The sequence below is a fragment of the Somniosus microcephalus genome, chromosome 8 (assembly GCF_052327205.1).
Source record: "Somniosus microcephalus isolate GS21.2 chromosome 8, FLI_Smic_1.0, whole genome shotgun sequence".
Classification (NCBI taxonomy): domain Eukaryota; kingdom Metazoa; phylum Chordata; class Chondrichthyes; order Squaliformes; family Somniosidae; genus Somniosus; species Somniosus microcephalus.
This window is the reverse complement of record NC_140994.1, coordinates 30942916-30962000: the sequence shown is the minus strand read 5'-3', so window position 1 is coordinate 30962000 and position 19085 is coordinate 30942916. Positions and strand designations below refer to the sequence as shown.

Below are 19085 nucleotides of genomic sequence, written 5' to 3'. Positions count from 1 at the left end.
AGAAGGCCGCCATTTGGCCCATCTTGTCCATGCCAGCCGACAAAGAGCTATCCACCCTAATCCCACTTTCCAGCACTTGGTCCATAGCCTTGTATGTTACGGCACTTCAGGTGCATATCCAAGTACTTTTTAAATGTGATGAGGGTTTCTGCCTCTACCACCCTTTCAGGCAGTGAGTTCCAGACCCCCACCACCCACTGGGTGAAAACATTTCTCCTCAGATCCCCTCTAAACCTACCAATTACTTTAAATCTATGCCCCCTGGTTATTGACCCTTCTGCTAAGGAAAATAGGTCCTTCCTATCCACTCTATCTAGGCCCCTCATAATTTTATACACCTCAATTAGGTCCCCCCTCAGCCCCCTCTGTTCCAAAGAAAACAACCCCAGCCTATCCAATCTTTCCTCATAGCTAAAATTCCCCAGCCCAGGCAACATCCTCGTAAATCTCCTCTGCACCCCCTCTAGTGCAATCACATCCTTCCTGTAATGTGGTGACCAGAACTGCATGCAGTACTCTAGCTGCAGCCTAACTAGTGTTTTATACGGTTCAAGCATAACCTCCCTGCTCTTATATTCTATGCCTTGGCTAGTAAGGGAAAGTATCCCATATGCCATCTTAACCACCTTATCTACCTGTCCTGCTACCTTCAGGGATCTGTGGACATGCACTCCAAGGTCCCTCTGAGCCTCTGCACTTCTCAGTGTCCTACCATTTATAGTGTATTCCCTTGCCTTGTTAGCCCTCCCCAAATACATTACCTCACTCTTCTCCAGATTGAATTCCATTTGCCACTGTTCTGTCCACCAAACCAGTCCATTGATATCTTCCTGCAGTCTGCAACTTTCTTCTTCATTATCAACCACATGGCAAATTTTTGTATCATCTGCAAACTTCTTAATCATACTTCCTACATTCAAGTCCAAATCATTGATATATACCACAAAGAGCAAAGGACCCAGTACTGAGCCCTGCGGAACCCCCCTGGAAATAACAACAACAACTTGTATTTATATAGCGCCTTTAATGTAGTAAAACGTCCTAAGGCACTGCACAGGAGTATTATAAGACAAAAAATTTGACATCAAGCCACCTAAGGAGAAATTAGGGCAGGTGACCAAAAACTTGGTCAAAGAGGTAGGTTTTAAGGAGCGTCTTAAAGGAGGAAAGAGAGTTAGTGAGGCGGAGAGGTTTAGGCAGGGAATTTCAGAGCTTAGAGCCGAGGCAACAAAAGGCACGGCCACCAATGGTTGAGTGATTATAATCAGGGATGCTCAGGAAGGCAGAATTAGAGGAGCGCAGATATCTTGGGGTTGGGGGCGGGGGGGGGGGGGCTGAAGGAGATTAGAGAGATAGGGAGGGGCGAGGCCATGGAGGGATTTGAAAACAAGGATGAGAATTTTGAAATTGCGGCGCTGCTTAACGGGGAGCCAATGCAGGTGGGCGAACGGGACTTGGTGCGAGTTAGGACACGGGCAGCCGAGTTTTGGATGACCTCAAATTTACGTAGGGTAGAAACAGCCTTCCAGTCATAAAAACACCCTTTGACCATTACCCTTTGTCTCCTGCCTCTGAGCCAATTTTGGATCCAACTTGCCACTTAGCCTTCGATCCCATGGCTTTTACTTTCTGCCATGCGGGACCTTATCAAAAGCCTTGCTAAAATCCATATAGACTACACCAAATACACTACCCTCATCGCCCCTCCTTGTTACCTCCTCAAAAAATTCAGTCAAGTTAGTCAGACACGACCTTTCCTTAACAAATCCATGCTGACTGTCCCTGATTAATCCGTGTCTTTCTAAATGAAGATTTATCCTGTCCCTCAGAATTGTTTCCAATAATTTTCCCACCACCGAGGTTAGGCTAACTGGCCTGTAATTACTTGGTCTATCCCTTTCTCCCTACTTCAGTGTCTGGAATACTATTACAGGTAGACTATCCTTTATCCGAAAACCTCGGGACCAGCCGTGTTTCGGTTTTCGGAAAATTTCGGATTTCGGAAGGTATTTTATAAGACTGGGAAATTTGTCGGGCGGGAGTCGGGGTCCGCGGGGGTCGGGGTCGGCGGGGGTCCGCAGGGGGTCGTCGGCGGGGGTTGGGGTCGTGCGCACGACTTACGTTGACCCTCTGCTCAGCGTAAGTCGTGCGCCACTCTGGTCATGTCGTGCGCACGACTTACGCTGAACGAAAAAACCTTCGGTTTTTAGAGGGTTTCGGTTTTCGGAAGTTCGGATAAAAGGTAGTCTACCTGTACTACAGTAGCATCGATCCTATAGAACTAAAACATTTTGAACACTTAAAACACAAATCTCTCCCACCCTTGAGCCATTGATCCCTTCCTGGAGTACAGTTTCACAGAGACCTTGGGGTACCTCAACCAACTGATCAATATTTGTATGTGATGGTGAATAGTGACAGGCTATCCGAGCCCGGGAAGGCACCACCGAGGATCTCGGGACATCCGGACACTTGTTCTTTTCAGCAAAGTTCACTGGTTAGCAACCAGGAGCAGAAAGCTTGGTATGCCACTTCTAGTGCCTCCACCTCCAACCCAGTTGAGATTAGCCAACTCAACACGAATCAGGGATCAAACTTGGGGCCTTTCTGATGTATACGGTTTAGCTACTTGCTGGTTAAACTCACTGAGCCATTGGGGAAATCAGCGCAATGATTATTAAAATCAATTTTTAACGCTACTCTCTTCACTCTGGTTGTTCCTATTTTCTTTCTCTGTTCTATTCATAACTTCTAACTTTGTTTTTAGAAACTTTGGAATATTTCATTTATTTTTCCTGGCTCCTACCATACATTTAGGAAATAGGTGCAAGGTTTTCATTTCTAGTTTTTCAGCGAGTCATAAGCTAAGACATTGAAGATAAAAAGAGCAAACTGCAAATGCTGGCAATCTGGAAAGAACCAAATTGCTACAAATAGACCACAGGTCAGCATTTGGCATCTCACACATTGAAGATTGACAGATTCTGAGGGGGATTGACAAGGTAGATGCTGAGAGGTTGTTTCCCCTGGCTGGAGAGTCTAGAACTAGGGGGCATAGTCTCAGGATAAGGGTCGGCCATTTAAGACTGAGATGAGGAGGAATTTCTTCACTGAGTGTTGTGAATCTTTGGAATTCTCTACCCCAAAGGGCAGTGGCTGCTGAGTCGTTGAGCATATTCAAGGCTGAAATAGATAGATTTTAGGACTCTTGGGAAATTAAGGAATATGGGGATCAGGCGGGAAAGTGGAGTTGCGGTCGAAGATCAGCCATGATCTTATTGAATGGTAGAGCAGGCTCAAGGGGCCGTATGGTGGACTCTTGCTCCTAATTCTTATTTTATTACGTTAAAGCCCTATCATACGTATAATCAGATCAATTCTTCTGTGTGTTTATATACATTAATTAAAACAGATAGGGAATAAACTCCTCAATGGTCCCCTGAGGTCAGCAACACTCTGACAAGTTACCTCATCTACAGCACTGGACGGGTTGATTAGAGTGTGAAGTGCCCAGCATTGCCATCTGTGAAAATTAACCAATATTCAAGTTTTTCTAATTGGTTTTAAAAATAAGACAAACTGAAAAATTGCAGTTTACTTCAGGTTCAATTTAAATAGTATATCACATAGTTTAGCTTCAAAACTTTTAAGTTTTATTTGTCTAACTTCCTTTCCCGCCTTTTGCCCCTCTTAATTTTCTCCCTGATGCCTTGCTTGAAGCAGATAGCTCATACTAGGCTATGATTCCATGCAGTTCTCCAGATTTTCACCCAAGTTGTCTTCTTCATCTGAGGACTTTGACAGTGTATGTCGACGGACTATTCAGTCATGTACAACATCTCAGAAAACCCAGTCCTGTCCTCAATCAACATCTAAACATCACCGAACTGCGCCAGTGTGTTATTTTCCATCCAAAGTAAACTTTAGTGCCAAAGTAGGGAGACTCTTGTGGTATGGGCCTCTGCTGACTAGGAACTGGGTTGAGACTGCACAAAGTCATTTACATCAGGCTCATGCAGCCACCAAACAGAGACAGACTTCCATCCCTCAGTGGCAAATGGCCGGTGTACTAGCCAAATATGTCACCTCATCTCTCTCAAGTATCCGTGTTGTTACCACAACCATTAGCATATTGGCGTCTGTACAGGATAGAAAGCAAGTGCACTTAAGCCAATATGCATTCGTACAGCGCAATAGTCATCTTATATGGTGCTCGTAATTAAATAATTCAAATTACTCCCACCACTGTCACCAGCAGTGACAGGCCTGTGAGCAACAATGTTGGGTATCTGAAAATGCTCTCATCAGACATAACCCACATTTGAAAGGATACAATCTATAGTAGTATGGCTGGGTGTTTTCAGTTTAAGTGAACAAAGCATGCAAATTGCACACACACGTTGTGCTTCACTAAAATCCTAGTGGGAATGCTGAGTATTGTTTCTTTTGTAATAGAAAGTGCTCTATTACCATTTTCTAACCATGTTTCCTACTAATCTGCGTTCCGCATTTCAGAGACTTGGAGGAAGATCCACTTTTTACAGATTTGTCACCTGATAACAGACTGCTGGGCTCCAATTGGCTGACTGCTTCTCCACCACCGACCCCAGATCACACAAAATGTGATGGGAAAACAGAAGTTCATAAAATTGTAAATAGGTATGTTCAAAGGTTGATTATAACTTCTTCATACTAAATGTAAAACTTACCTGCTGGCAGTCTGTTGTAATCTTTTTTAATATTGCAATTTAATTAGAATGTAATGTAGGAAATCTCTGTTGATGTGTCCTTGAAGAATTTGAGCATTGCAGATATGCACAGAAAATGTGTTTGTACCGTTCCTATTAACAATATTAAATTCCCACTGGAGGGAACATTCAAATGATTGCATTGTAATTGTGGCTTGACTTTAAATCAAAGTTCAACACTAATTCATTGATATTTGTTGAGTTTACAAAGAAAGAAAGCATTTGCATAGCTCCTTTCATGACCTCAGGACATCCCAAAACACTTTTTAATTGACGTGTAGTCACTTTTGTAACATACGGAAAGACAGCAACCAATTTGTGGACAGCAAGGTGCCAGAAACAGCAAGGAGATAAATGACCAGATAATCAGTTTTAGTGATGATAAGCGATTAATATTGGCCAGGACACTGGATAGCTCACATTGTCCCCTTCAGCTAGTGCAGTGGGATTTTTTACGTCTACCTGAGAGATTAGATGGCACCGTGAAAATTTAACTTTCAAGAAATCTGATCAAATATCTAAATACAATCTTGCCAAATAAATATATATATATTTTTTTTTTAAATAGCTAATTAGGGACACATCACAGTAAAATTAAAATACAAGACTTTGCCATGAATTATATTTCACATACTTAAAGGCACGTATTGTTTTGGTTTGATTGCATAATCTAAAGTAATTGACATTTTTGTTCTAAATTCCTCTGATATTTTAGTTTCCTGTGTCTTGTTCCCGATGAAGCAAAATCGTCTTATTATGTAGAAGGCACAGGATATGATACCTACCTCAGAGATGCACATAGGCAGGTAAGGCACGTAAAAATATTATTCTGCAACAGGTTAAAAGCTTAGGAAAAGATGCACCAATGTCAAATGCTCCTTCATCATAGTTAGTTGATGGGGTCAGCTTCCATATGTATGCTGACAACATCCAGTTTTGCCTCTCTACTGTTGATTCCATGCCTTTTGCTATCTTGTCCTACCAATGTCTGATATCTAGTTGTGGATGAATCAGAACTTTCTGCAGCTTAACTTTGCCAGGAGCAAGGCTGTTGTGTTTGGTTTCCACCATAGAATTTTCAGTCAGAATTTTACAGCACAGAAGGAGGCCATTTGGTCCGTAATAACTGTGCTGACTCTCTGAAAGACCTCTCCACTAGAAATGCATTCCCAGATTCCATCCTCCTTTCTGGCTGCTCCCTCAGGCTGAACCTTATGGTGCACAAACTTGATATCCTGTATGACCATGAATTGAGCTTCATGTACCAAGACTGCCTACATCAATCTCTAAAATATTACCTGTCTCTGTCTCTGCTTTGTCCGTGTCACTGATTGAACTCTAATCAGCACCTTCAAGTTCAATTTAACCAATCCTGCATCATCCCATCCCTTACTAAGCCCCACTCGCGTCACTCATCCCCACTAAACTCAAGTAGCTCCATACCTCAGCTTATTGATTACCCTCACATTCTGCAACCCTTTTGCTTTGCTCCACCTTTCTCCAGCATCAACGCCTATTAAAACCTAAATCTATCTTTTCTTGTAACTAATGAAAGGTGGATTCAGTCTCATCGATGTAGTATGATGACAACAATAACTTACACTCTTACAGCACCTTTAGTATAGCAAAAAAGAGTGGGGCCCCAACTGAAGCATGGTTGAGGAGGAGGTGCATACAAGTAACAGGAGATTTTAAGGAAGGCTTTAAAGGTACTCTTGCCCATAATCTGTGGAAGATAAATTATTCCTAACTATGGCCGCAATTTTCCCTACCTCGGTGGTGGGTCGCGCCTCACTGCTGGCTCCATCCCGGCCTCCGACATGACTTTACCCTGATTAGGCTTGTTAAGCCTGCCCAGCGCATTTCCCGGTCCAATTGAAGGAAGTGGGTTTGATGACACATCATCAGCCGGTTTCCTTAAAGGGACTATGCGCAAATTGACATTGACATTTGTGCTGACGAGCACTGCACAAGGGTGCACGGCTGCACCCAGGCTCTCCCATGACTCCCTCCATATGCTTATGGAGGGAGTCACAGCACACAGGGAGGTCCTCTTCCCTTCCAATGTGCAGAAGAGACCTCCTCAAGACACCCAACGCAGCCTGGTTACACATTGCACAGGAGGACACAAGCAGGGATCTTGTCAGGAGGACCAAACTGCAGTGGCGCAAACCTTTCAATGATCTCAATAGATCACGAAAAGTTACTGCAAAGCCACACTCAACCTCATCCTGCTGTGCCACTCATCACATCCCCAGCACTCTGCTTTCCCTACCCTACTCCTGCACATCCTTACTCACCCACTTACCTTGCACCTCCACCCATCCCTCTCTACATTATCACTTCCCCATCTCACTAGCCACCCCTCACACTCACCCTCATCCTAGTGCAATGATACCAACTAACAACACACAAGGGTAGGCACTTGTGTGTTTTAGCCAATGTTCATGTGAAGTTTCTGCTAATGTGCTGTCGACCATTGAAATCTTTACTTGGAGCAAGTGTTGAACACTTGTGTTCTTGGACAGATTTGTGTGCACCTTTGGAAGTGGCTTAGTGAGTTGCAGTGAATGGTGAGACATAACGGCACCACCCCCCTTCCCCCACCCTGTAATGCTGATGAGTGTGAAAGGAATGGCTTGGGCATTGTAGGGATGCTTTATGTTGTTGGTGTGGGGTGGTGCCAACCTGGTGCATCATGTGGCAGCCAGGGTGTACAGCGTCAAGTGAAGTAAATGTGGCCATGGTGAGGCCGCCCCGGGCAGCAATGTGGTCGGGTGCTGATGCCCTCTGTCCTGTGCAGCATCAGGTGATTGCGGCGAAGGCTGGTTTGCTTGTTGGTGATGCTGGTGTTGCGGCTGATCATGGTCAGATTCTGAGGTCCAAAGTGAGAGAGTATAAACCGTACCCATGTTGATGGAACAGATGGCAGGTGAACTTGAGATGACAGAAGCAATCTGTTAATGGTGAGAGAGGTTGTTTCAATGAGGTGACACTGGATAGAGAGTTTGCTCCAAACGCTTGCAGCCTACATAAAGCTCAATCTGTCTTCCAAATGCAGTAAGCAACTGCTTCTGAGCTTGGAAAGTAAAGAGCTGTGAGATGGGAGCTTTTATAGCACATTTCAAGCTGTCAAGTAATGAGATGATTCCATGGCCATTCACCTCCTGCCCAGTTTAACAGACGTGATCCCTGGTGAGCTGGTAAATTCTAAAGTTGAGCTCAAAATTGTTGTTAATCCTCTGTTAACAAGGTCATAATGCCTTGAATTGCCTCCCCCGCCGCTGCGTGTCTGGTCTGCTCAGTGCTGACAGACCCGACATTTGGTAAAGGCGCATGGCGGCGGGTTGACAGCGAGGCCCTGATCTGTCAAAAAAAAACTTTCCCACCCAACCAGCCACCGATTGCATCCGCTGACCGCCCCCCCCCCCCCCCCCCCCCCCCGTAAAATTCCCCCCTATATATTTAAAAAAGAAACAATCTCCTGAGACTTTGTTCAAATCTTTTTGTTTTGAACCCGGCAATCACTAATTCCCTATGAGAAGGAAATGAATTAATTTATTCCTAAGAAATGTTTATGCCACAGCCAATAAATATGAGCAATTACTGGAGATGTTCATCATAAGATTGCGATTGGTTTTGGATAGTTTGTGATCACTTTATCCTTTATAATGGCTAAATCACAAATTCAAAAATTCAATTGCGTTTTAATTCACCGGGTATCTTTAGCTTGAAAATGGTCTAATTCTATGTGAAGGATGCAGCTTATAGTATAATTTCTCCCACCTACCAAAAGGGAGAAGAATCTGTTGGTGAAGTTGTTTTATTTGCTTGAGTTCATTAATGCTAATTTTATTGACAGTTCCGGGATTGTTGTGGTAACTGTATGCGGTGGGACTGGCCAGGAACACCTAAATCTTTGGAGAAATGCAATCTGGAATCTCCTTTCTTTGAGGGACATTTTCTGAAAGTTCTGTTTGATCGAATGGGCAGGATCCTTGATCAGGTACTTGAAGTTTTTGAAATTATTTTCATGGTTCATTACGAAGAACAATGCAAGATTTGAGTTACTGGGTTATTTGAGAAATGTATCCATTTACATACTCCAGTGCTTTTAACAATGTATTTGATATATTGTATTTGAAACTAAGATGACAGGCCATCACTGCAGTGGTTTTACATTACTAGGGCTTTACTCTGATAGAATTGACCAAACTCATCCAGATATGCCAAGCAGTAAATGACTCGTCTTCTTTATGTACTAAATAAAAGTCATTGAGTTGCAGCATGGAGCTTTTATTACTGCACACCAAACGTCTTGTGATAAATGTACTCACAAGATATAGTATCACTACATGATTTGTGTTTTTAAATTTAAGTTACTCCTACTGAATGTTAAATAAAAGAGGGAATAAAGTCAACATAATAAATAGGAGCAGGAGTAGGCCATATGACCTCTTGAGCCTGCTGCATCATTCAGTAAGATCATGGTTGATCATCTACCTCAACTCCACTTTCCTGCACTGTCCCCATACCCCTTTATCCCTTAGTGACCAAAAATTTATCTATTTCAGTCTTGAATATACTCAACAACTGAGCATCCGCAGCCCTCTGGGATAGAGACGTCCCGAGATTCGCAACCCTCTGAGTGAAATCATTTCTCCTCATCTCGGCCCTAAATGGCCGACCTTTTATTATGAGACTCTAATCCCGAGTTCCGGACTCTCCAGCCGAGGGAAATACCCTCTCAACATCTACCCTGTCAAGCCCTCTTAAGAATTTTCTACGTTTCAATGAGATCATCTCTCATTCTTCTAAACTCCAGAGAATATCGGCCTAGTCTACTCAATTTCTCCTCATAGGACAATCCTCTCATCCCAGGAATCAGTCTGGTGAACCTTTGATGCACCCCCTCTAAGGCAAGTATATCCTTCCTTCGGTAAGGAGACCGAAACTACACAGTACTCCAGGTGTGATCTCACCAAGCCCTATATAATTGCAGCAAGACTTCCTTACTCTTATACTCCAGCTCTCTTGCAATAAAGACTGACATACTTAAGGAGGAACTGAAAGAAATCAGTATTTGTAGGGAAATGGTGATAGGAAAATTGACGGGATTGAAGGCCGATAAATCCCCAGGGCCTGATAATCTACATCCTAGGGTACTTAAGGAAGTGGCCCTAGAAATAGTAGATGCATTGCTGGTCATCTTCCAAAATTCTATAGACTCTGGAACAGTTCCCATGGATTGGAGGGTAGCTAATGTTGCCCCACTATTCAGAAAAGGTGGTAGAGAGAAAACGGGGCATTATAGACTGGTAAGCCTGACATTGGTAGTGGGGAAAATGCTAGAGTCCATTATAAAAGATGTAATAGCAGAGCACTTGGAAAACAGTGACAGGATCGGACAAAGTCAACATGGATTTACAAAAGGTAAATCGTGCTTGACTAATCTACTGGAATTTTTTGAGGATGTAACTGGTAGAATAGATATGGGAGAACCAGTGGATGTGGTGTACTTGGACTTTCAGAAGGTTTTCGATAAAGTCCCGCATAAGAGATTAGCGTGTAAAGTTAAGGCACATGGGATTGGGGGCAAGGTACTGACTTGGATAGAGTACTGGTTGGCAGACAGGAAGCAAAGAGTTGGAATAAACGGGTCTTTTTCCGAGTGGCAGGCAGTGACTAGTGGGGTACCACAGGGATCGGTCCTAGAACCCCAGCTATTCACAATATATATTAATGATCTAGACGAGGGAACTAGATGTAATATCTCCAAGTTTGCAGACGACACAAAGCTGGGTGGGCGTGTGTGCTGTGAGGAGGATGCAGAGAAACTCCAGTATGATTTGGACAGGTTGGGTGATTGGGCAGATGCATGGCAGATGCAGTATAACGTGGATAAATGCGAGGTTATCCACTTTGGTGGCAAAAACAGGAAGGCAGATTATTATCTGAACGGCAGTAGATTGGGAGAAGGGGAAGTGCAACGAAACCTGGATGTCCTTGTGCACCAGTCGCTGAAGGTAAGCATGCAGGTGCAGCAGGCGGTTAAAAGGGCAAATGGTATGTTGGCCTTTGTAGCGAGAGGGTTCGAGTACAGGAACAAGGGTGTCTTGCTGCAGTTGTACAGGGTCTTGGTGAGACCACACCTCGAGTATTGTGTGCTGTTTTGGTCGCCTTATCTGAGGAAGGATGCTCTTGCCATGGAGGGAGTGCAGCGAAGATTCACCAGACTGATACCTGGGATCGCAGGAATGACGTATGAGGAGAGATTGGGTCGATTGGGCTTGTACTCGCTGGAGTTTAGAAGAATGAGCAGGGATCTCATTGAAACTTGTAAAATTCTAACAGGACTAGACAGACTAAATGCAGGAAGGATGTTCCTGATGGCCGGGAAGTCCAGAACCAGGGGTCACAGTCTAAGGATAAGGGGTAAGCCATTTAGGACAGAGATGAGGAGGAATTTCTTCACCCAGAGAGTGGTGAACCTGTGGAATTCTCTACCACAGAAGGCAGTTGAGGCCAATTCATTAAATATATTCAAGAAGAAGTTGGATATATTTCTTAAGGCTAAAGGGATCAAGGGATATGGGGAGAAGGCAGGGACAGGGTACTGAATTTGGATGATCAGCCATGATCTCATTGAATGGCGGAGCAGGCTCGAGGGGCCGACTGGCCTACTCCTGCTCCTATCTTCTATGTTTCTATACCATTTGCCTTCCTAATTGCTTGCTGTACCTGCATGTTAACTTTCTGTGATTCGTGTACAAGGACACCCAAATCCCACTGAATACCAACATTTACTAGTCTCCTTTTAAAAAATATTCTGCTTTTCTATTCTTCATACCAAAGTGGATAATTGCACATTTCCCCACATTGTACTCCATCTGCCACCTTCTTGCCCACTCACATAAGCTGTCTATATCCCTTTGCAGCCTCTTTTCACCCTCCTCACAGCTTACTTTCCCATCTAGCTTTGTATCGTCAGCAAACTTGGATACAATACACTCTGTCCCTTCATCTAAGGCATTAAAGGAAGAATAAAAGCTGTGGTGCCTATTAACTGCAATGAATTGTAGAACTGTGACAGTTTCTTTTTAGCCTGAAGATACATCAGTTACTTGGCTGATCCTGTTTGACACAATGTTGATGTGTTAGAGAGTTGATAAGGCACGTGACATCTTGGGAGGATTATAATACGTTTCCTTTTGTATCTGTCGGTTCTCATCAAGATGAGGACTTCATTGCTGGAAGTGGCATATTTTCTACTTTGTACCCAGTGACAGCATCAAGTTACTTTCAAGTCTGATGCAATTTAGATTAAGTGCAAAGTACTCTTGTGTTATTGTTGATAATGGTCTTTTAAAACCTAACTATAGTATCAGTGCAACTTTAAGTATTGCCAATAATACCATACTTCAAGGCAGTTTTGTGATGTGGTTAAAAACCTTCAGAAACTACAATGAGGTGAGCCAGTTAGAACACTTGATTTTTTTGGTGACGCGATATATCCTTAAGTTACTTGGGTCGTTATTACAGTAATGCCATTCTTTTCCAAACTCTGCAAAGTATAAACAAGACCACTTTCAAGAAGATATTTGGGGTAGCAATGAAAAGATAATGTTAATGGATAATGAGGTTTATCCTTGTGCATGGTTTTTCAGTTGGTAAGGAAGCCATAAGCAATGCATGTTCTTTCTATTGACTCCTTACATCTGAGAACATACAGGCTGTTTGAAATGATTTTTCTCACGTTGCTTTGATATACAGATGCTAATTATTTGAAACTTTTTCTCCCTTTCCAGCCATATGATGTGAATTTGCAAGTGACATCTGTGCTGTCAAAGTTATCTTTATTTCCCCATCCACACATGCATGAATACTTATTGGATCCTTACATTAACCTGGCTCCCAACTGCAGGTCTTTGTTTTCTGTTATTGTTAGGGTAAGTGCATAATAACACACTTGGATCTTTTATATTGTTAGATGTGAAAATGATGCACGTTTATTAAAATCAAATTGCTTCATGCATTTGGAGAGTTCCTTTAATTTATGATGGATGTTTGCACTTAATACTTTTCCATGCACTGTAGAAACACTAATGATACCACACTAAATTCTCACTAATGAATTTCTAGGTGGTTGGAGACCTGATGTTGAGAATACAACGTATCCCAGACTTCACACCAAAGCTTTTACTAGTCCGAAAACGTCTGCTGGGTTTTGAGCCAGATGGACCTATGTAAGTTCAGATCAATCACTTTTTCTGATCCCCGTTCATAATACTGGTATTATGCATATTACTGTAAGTGTGAATCTGGTTGATGCCTAAATCCAAGATTTTGCAGCAGAACCCCCAAGTGGAATTTTCTTTATCATCTCTGCCACCGTCCTCATGTCATTCCAACCTCAAAAAGCACATGCCTATAAGTAAATGCTGTAAAATATATAAAAATGTTATTGATGTCTGCGCAGATGTCCCCTTTAAACAAGTATTATTGCACTGTCCATTAACTGCTGTGCCTCATAGTTTGAACACTATACAAATTAAAATGATTTGTGCTCGTGTAGATATTTAGCTCAGATATTTGATAGTCACAAAAACAGGTGGACATGTATGTCATGCACACTAATTCATTTGGGTATTTCAAAGCAATTTTCTCTCTATTTAAGGTGGTTTAAATAAAAACTTGTATTAAGATTTCTATTTCCAATAGTGATAACTCATAGAATTTACAGCAGATAAGGAGGCCATTCAGCCCATCATGCCAGTACTAGTTCTTCAACTGCGGGTGTCAACTCTAATCCCATTTCCTTGCTCTTTCCCAGTATCCTTTTGTATTCTTTTTTCAATACATAACCAATCCTTAAATGACATGCTAGTCAATAGGCATTTGTAATAAAGCATTCCCTGTTCAAATAATCCTTTGTGAAAATATTTCTAAGTGATCACCTTCATTATTCAGTGATAATCCCCAATTTTATGCTTCCTTGTTACCAATTCACCAGATCTTTCATTCTTTACCCACTGAAGACATTTTATGATTTTGACAACCTCAGTAAGATCTCCAACCTTCTCTGTTTCAATGAAAAAGCCCCATTTTTATATAATCACATTTCAAACCAATTAATTGCTTTTTAAAGTGCATTCAAAGTTGTTGCATAGGTAACTGTTTTGTGTTTTCCTCTAATTATCTGATCCTTCCTCTCAGTTTGCCATGCCTCCTAATTCATAATGTCATTCCTCTTGTGCCTCAGTCCAAATTATTTATATAATAATGGAAAATAAAGGAGTTCCCAGCACAGACCACCAGGGCATGCCACTGTGCACATCCTGCCAATCTGAAAAGCATCTATTTACACCCTAGCCATCTCTCTATTCATGTATCAATATTCCCGCTAATACCATGTACCTTAAATTTAATAAGTCTCTTTTGTGGCAATTTATCAAACACCTTCTGAAAATCCACACGTACAACATCCATCTCTCCTTTTATCTCCAGTTTCCTGAAAGAATTCAGTGAAATGAGTCGAACATGACCTGCTCTTCACCAATCCATGTTGATTGTCAGGATGCCAATTCAGCAGGGCCAGCGGGAAACCCGTTCTCCCAGGTTTCCCGCCAACATCGGAGCCCCTCCCCGCCCCCAACCTGCCCTTGTGTTTCCAAACAGTTTTGGAAAGTTATGTTAGTACCTTTAGCTATCTCTCCACCAGCCTCAGGATTCAGCATACCATCTGGGTCTAGAGAAATGTTTAAAATAGTTTCCTTTTGAATTTTGCTCTCTGTAAATGGATCTTCCAGATCCTCTTTGGAAACACCGACAGTCTCACTTTCACCGTCTCCTGTAAAAGCTGAGGCCATTCCTTCACACTCACCCAGAAGCTGTCCCTCATCTTTAACTGGGTCCTATCCCTTTTTGACTGTCCTTTTACTTATGATGTGCTTATAAACAAAATGTCTTTGCTCTTTCCCTTTATGGTGACTGCCATATTTACCCTTAATCTTCTGTACTTTCAAAGTTTTCATAGTTTTCTGCAGTATTATTCTCAAATACATCTATTATAAGCCTCATTTTTGCTCAAATCCCCCCTGCCTACTCCACAAACTTTAAACTCTCCTTTATAAGTTGTTAAGCTGTCTAATCTTCCTCTACCTGTCTGGCTCAGTGTGTCGCACAGCTAGTATTCCAGAATGTTCCAAATTTGTGTTTGCCACATCTTCTTGATTACAGTGGTGTCACTTTTTTCCTTAGATGGTCTGAGCGCATAATTTTTATGGAAGTTGCCTCCCATTGACCCTGTATCTACTTGTGCGATAGTATGACTCGGGAGTGTAACAATGAAGCTCGCTTGTGGCCTAGACCAAATTTCATTGTCTTACACGTGTACTCCTTTAATCTCGCCGAATGCAGATCGAGTTAACACTCGGTGAAGCAAAGCTTGGTTTTAATATTAAACTGCCTTATTCCACAGTAGATAAAGCACACAGCACAATGAGATTAATGAGAGTTGCTTGATTTGTGTTTGAGTGCATACATACAGAGGTCTAGATCCCCACACTCTGTGTGAGAAGGCAGCACAACAATAGTGTCTGGGTGCTATCCTCACAGAAGCGCTCCAGTTTCTGCACTACAGTATATTGGCATATGAGAAATAACGGGTATGTAATTTGGTGTTACTGATTACAAAAGTTTAACAGTGCAAACATATGTGAGAGCCATTTGCTAGGTGTTACTGTTTGGTCTGAAAGTGAGAAATCATAATCCAGTAGATTCAACCCATGTCATAGCTTGAGTTCCTGAATCATCAGTATCTGCCTTTTTGCCACTCGAAGAGTGATTATCTTGGCAATTAGATTTTGTGTTTTTTTTGTAAATTTAGAAGAAATGTATATAAATTGTGTACCTTCCTTTGCAACTTATTAAACCATTTATCTCCCTCAACTTTATCCCAGTTTACGTGTTTGTGATTTACATATAAGATCGGATTTTTGCCATTTATCACCTACTGTTGTACAGGAAACTTTCTGGTATCCGGCACTGACGGGACTGAGCTGGTGCCGTACCATCAAAACTGCCGTAGAAACCAGCGCTAATGTTAAAACATACGGCGCTTTTGAGCTCCGTGTGAATCAACAAACCCTGTTGCTTACAGCTTCAAAACAGTCGGCCGCAGCTTAAAAGCGACTCTGTAGCTAAGCAACAGCTGCAGCTAGACCTTGCAGAGCCTGACTGGGGGAAAAAAAAGCAACGAGAAGTAAAAAAACTTATAGGAAACGGCTCCTGAATTTTGCCGGTAGATAGAGCTTTCCGGACTTTTAACCTCCGGTTAAACGAAAGTTTCCTGTAGTTGGTTATTTGCTTTTGCTGACGGTGAGTTATTAGGATAACAATTTTTCGAGGGAATGTATTGTATTCAACTTAATTCACTGATATATTTTACTATTAAATTTCATTTTTCAAATGTTGAGAACTTTAATTTTGTAAATAGAGCTGGATGATAAATGCTAACGATATCAGCAAAACAAGTAATATTTTCTGAAGAAGTCAAAACTAATTTCTTTCACCTTTTCTTTCCCCCCCCACCGCCACACAGCATTGACCATATGACCTTGTTGGAAGGTGTAATTGTGTTGGAAGAGTTCTGTAAGGAATTAGCAGCGATAGCTTTTGTTAAGTTCCATGCTTCTACCACGCCCTAATTGTTGGCTGGATTCCACACAGAAGCATCCCATCACCACTTCAGTTTTACTAGTCAGCTTCCATGGAAACGTTTGGGACAACATGGCCTGCTGTGACTGCTAACTGTGGCGTGCTGCCCATCAGTGTCTTGGATATGGATAGAAAAAAGGGAAATACGTGCAAAAATGGAGCAACTGATGCAGTTGTCTGCAAAAATGAGAGACAACGTCAAGAAGGAAACTAATACTTTAATTGACATTAATATTGGAAAGATGTTGATGTTCAAATACAGCGACAGTCTTAAAATGTTGCGTATGTTATATTTTACAGCGGGAACTGGTAGTTTTCCTACTTCTGGTCACTTTTAAAATCATGATCCTTTCTCTTATTAAAAATTGTTCTCAACACTTGAGAATAGGTTGGGCAAAGGTCAATATTAGAAATGTTTATCAGTATTTTATCAAATCAGAGAATTATTTAAGTAAAGAAAGTTGGGGTGCTGATCTGAAGTTATTGTATGTTTCTGTGCCTTTGAAAAGGGCAGCATTAAGTGTTAAGTCATGTTAATCTTTGTCAATCTGTTCTCTTCCCCTTCTCAACACCTCCAAACAGTCCAGAATCCACAGCCATATGGACTATGGCTTAAGTGTCTGTTCCGAGCCTTCATACTCATACCAGGGAATCGCCTCCATATTTGGATGCAAGTCTAAGCTTAAGTATTGTATACTTGCACATTCAAAGAAAGTAATGTTTGGTCTATTTTAAGTGTTCACTATTAACAAGTACTTGGTGTTCAGCAAAGCTGTAATACTACTAAATTTTCAATATAACATTGCTACCACCACCCAGTGTTAATAAACCATTTGAAACAGCCATCACTAACTTTTTTTTATTAAACTAGAAAATACAGAACTGTAACTAGTAGATGTTTATAAAGTAGTATAACCTTGCATACTTCTAAAAAGTTAAAATGTTCACTATAATTCACATTGGATACCTAAAATGACGAGCTTGTTCTGCAGTGATTTAATGATAACACCTTTACAAATGCTTCATAACCAATGTTTATAACAAATTACACATTACCAAACATTTAAGTTCTGTATTTACAGTTTTGCTAAAATATCACTGTATCCTTTCTATTTTCATTTCAATTATACAATGGTAACATTAAACAGCTAGAGCTCTTTTTATAGTTGGTAACATTGAAGCTTTATTGAACATGAAGTACTAGTTTGTAGTAGGTACTTGAAGTGTTGGTTTATGTTTCTGTAAATAATTCTTACTTGAAATATATTTGGTGTATTACAAACCAAGTATTTTGAAAGAGAGTTCACATTTAATGTCGGAGTCTTCCTTTTTCTGTTCATAAGAGTGCAACACTTTTTTTGCGTGCAATATAAAAGCTGTATTCCCTTATATGCAGCTTAAATGCAACACTTTTGTCGTATATAAGAAAGTCTTATATATTGATCTGTGCTTGCTTCTACTGTCACTATTGTATATGGTAAATGGGTTAATAATCTGCCTAATTTACATTAAAAATACATTCAGAATTTTCCTATTGAAGGGATTCTCTTTTTGGCATCCTCATACTTTGACATGCCATAGCTTTGGCACTGACTGCAGATGATCTAACACATGTTGGCCTCAAGTATAAATTTATTGTTGGAACTAATTGCATGTGGGCACAACAGGAAAGGTGATCTTTCAGACACATGTCACTGTGGTTCTTACAGTTTCCAGGACTGAGTTAACAGCATGTTTTCCCACGCTGCATTTTTAGTAACCTTCCGTTAATCATATTTCTGTTTTTAAAAGTACAATGGCTCTGCCAGTCTAGACAACCAAGGCTTCATAGGATAAAAAGTTTCATGTAACTTTTCTGAAGATGACCAGAATTAACCTGCATGTTGAAGTAAATTGGAGAAAAAGTCATTAAATTAATGACATTGACGCTGTGGGGGTGCACTCTACCAAGCCAATAGTCCTATTATTGGTATTGTGCTGCTCCATTCCTTTTTCACTGCCTGGTTAAGGAACTGCCGTTCGACTTCGTCTTTGATAGTTGCCCTTCATTCTTCTTAAATCTTTGCTATGTAACGAAGTGGATTTTATGTATATATTGCAATTTTTGTTAGCTATGAAAATGATTAAGGCTCTTCATTTTCATATTTTTTTGCACGAATTCCCAGGTATAAATTAGTTGTTTAATTTTTCAATCAAAATTAATACAAACTTACAAACTTCTATGATTTTTCTTTTGTGAGCCTTGAGAGTTTGTCTTGTTCTCCACTTTCAGCTGCATATGAAGGTGACATTTACTGTGGGATGTACGATTTTCCTTTGTCTCCTTTCTAATTAAATTTGGTGTTGAATTTCTCTTATACCACCTCCTGCAGATTTTGCACCTCTTTTAACATAGAAACATAGAAGATAGGAGCAGGAGTAGGCCATTCGGCCCCTCGAGCCTGCTCCGCCATTCAATGCGATCATGGCTGATCATCCAAATTCAATACCCAGCCCCTGCTTTCTCCCCATACCCCTTGATCCCTTTAGCCTTAAAAAAATATATCCAACTCCTTCTTGAATATATTTAATGAACTGGCCTCCACCGCCTTCTGTGGTAGAGAGTTCCACAGGTTCACC

At 41.3% G+C, this 19085-nt stretch overlaps 1 protein-coding gene across 2 annotated transcripts in view; it reads left to right on the top strand.

Moving 5' to 3' along the window:
• fhip2a (FHF complex subunit HOOK interacting protein 2) overlaps positions 1 to 17996 on the top strand; it is a 79711-nt gene extending 61715 nt beyond the window's left edge. For both annotated transcript variants that reach the window (XM_085994427.1, XM_085994429.1), the window contains 6 exons: positions 4516 to 4659; positions 5464 to 5554; positions 8611 to 8754; positions 12557 to 12697; positions 12891 to 12994; positions 16351 to 17996. In XM_085994427.1, coding sequence (XP_085850553.1) covers positions 4516 to 4659; positions 5464 to 5554; positions 8611 to 8754; positions 12557 to 12697; positions 12891 to 12994; positions 16351 to 16456 — 730 coding nt within the window. In that variant the 3' untranslated portion in view covers positions 16457 to 17996. The remainder of the gene's footprint in view (positions 1 to 4515; positions 4660 to 5463; positions 5555 to 8610; positions 8755 to 12556; positions 12698 to 12890; positions 12995 to 16350) is intronic.
• The last annotated feature ends 1089 nt before the right edge of the window (positions 17997 to 19085 follow it).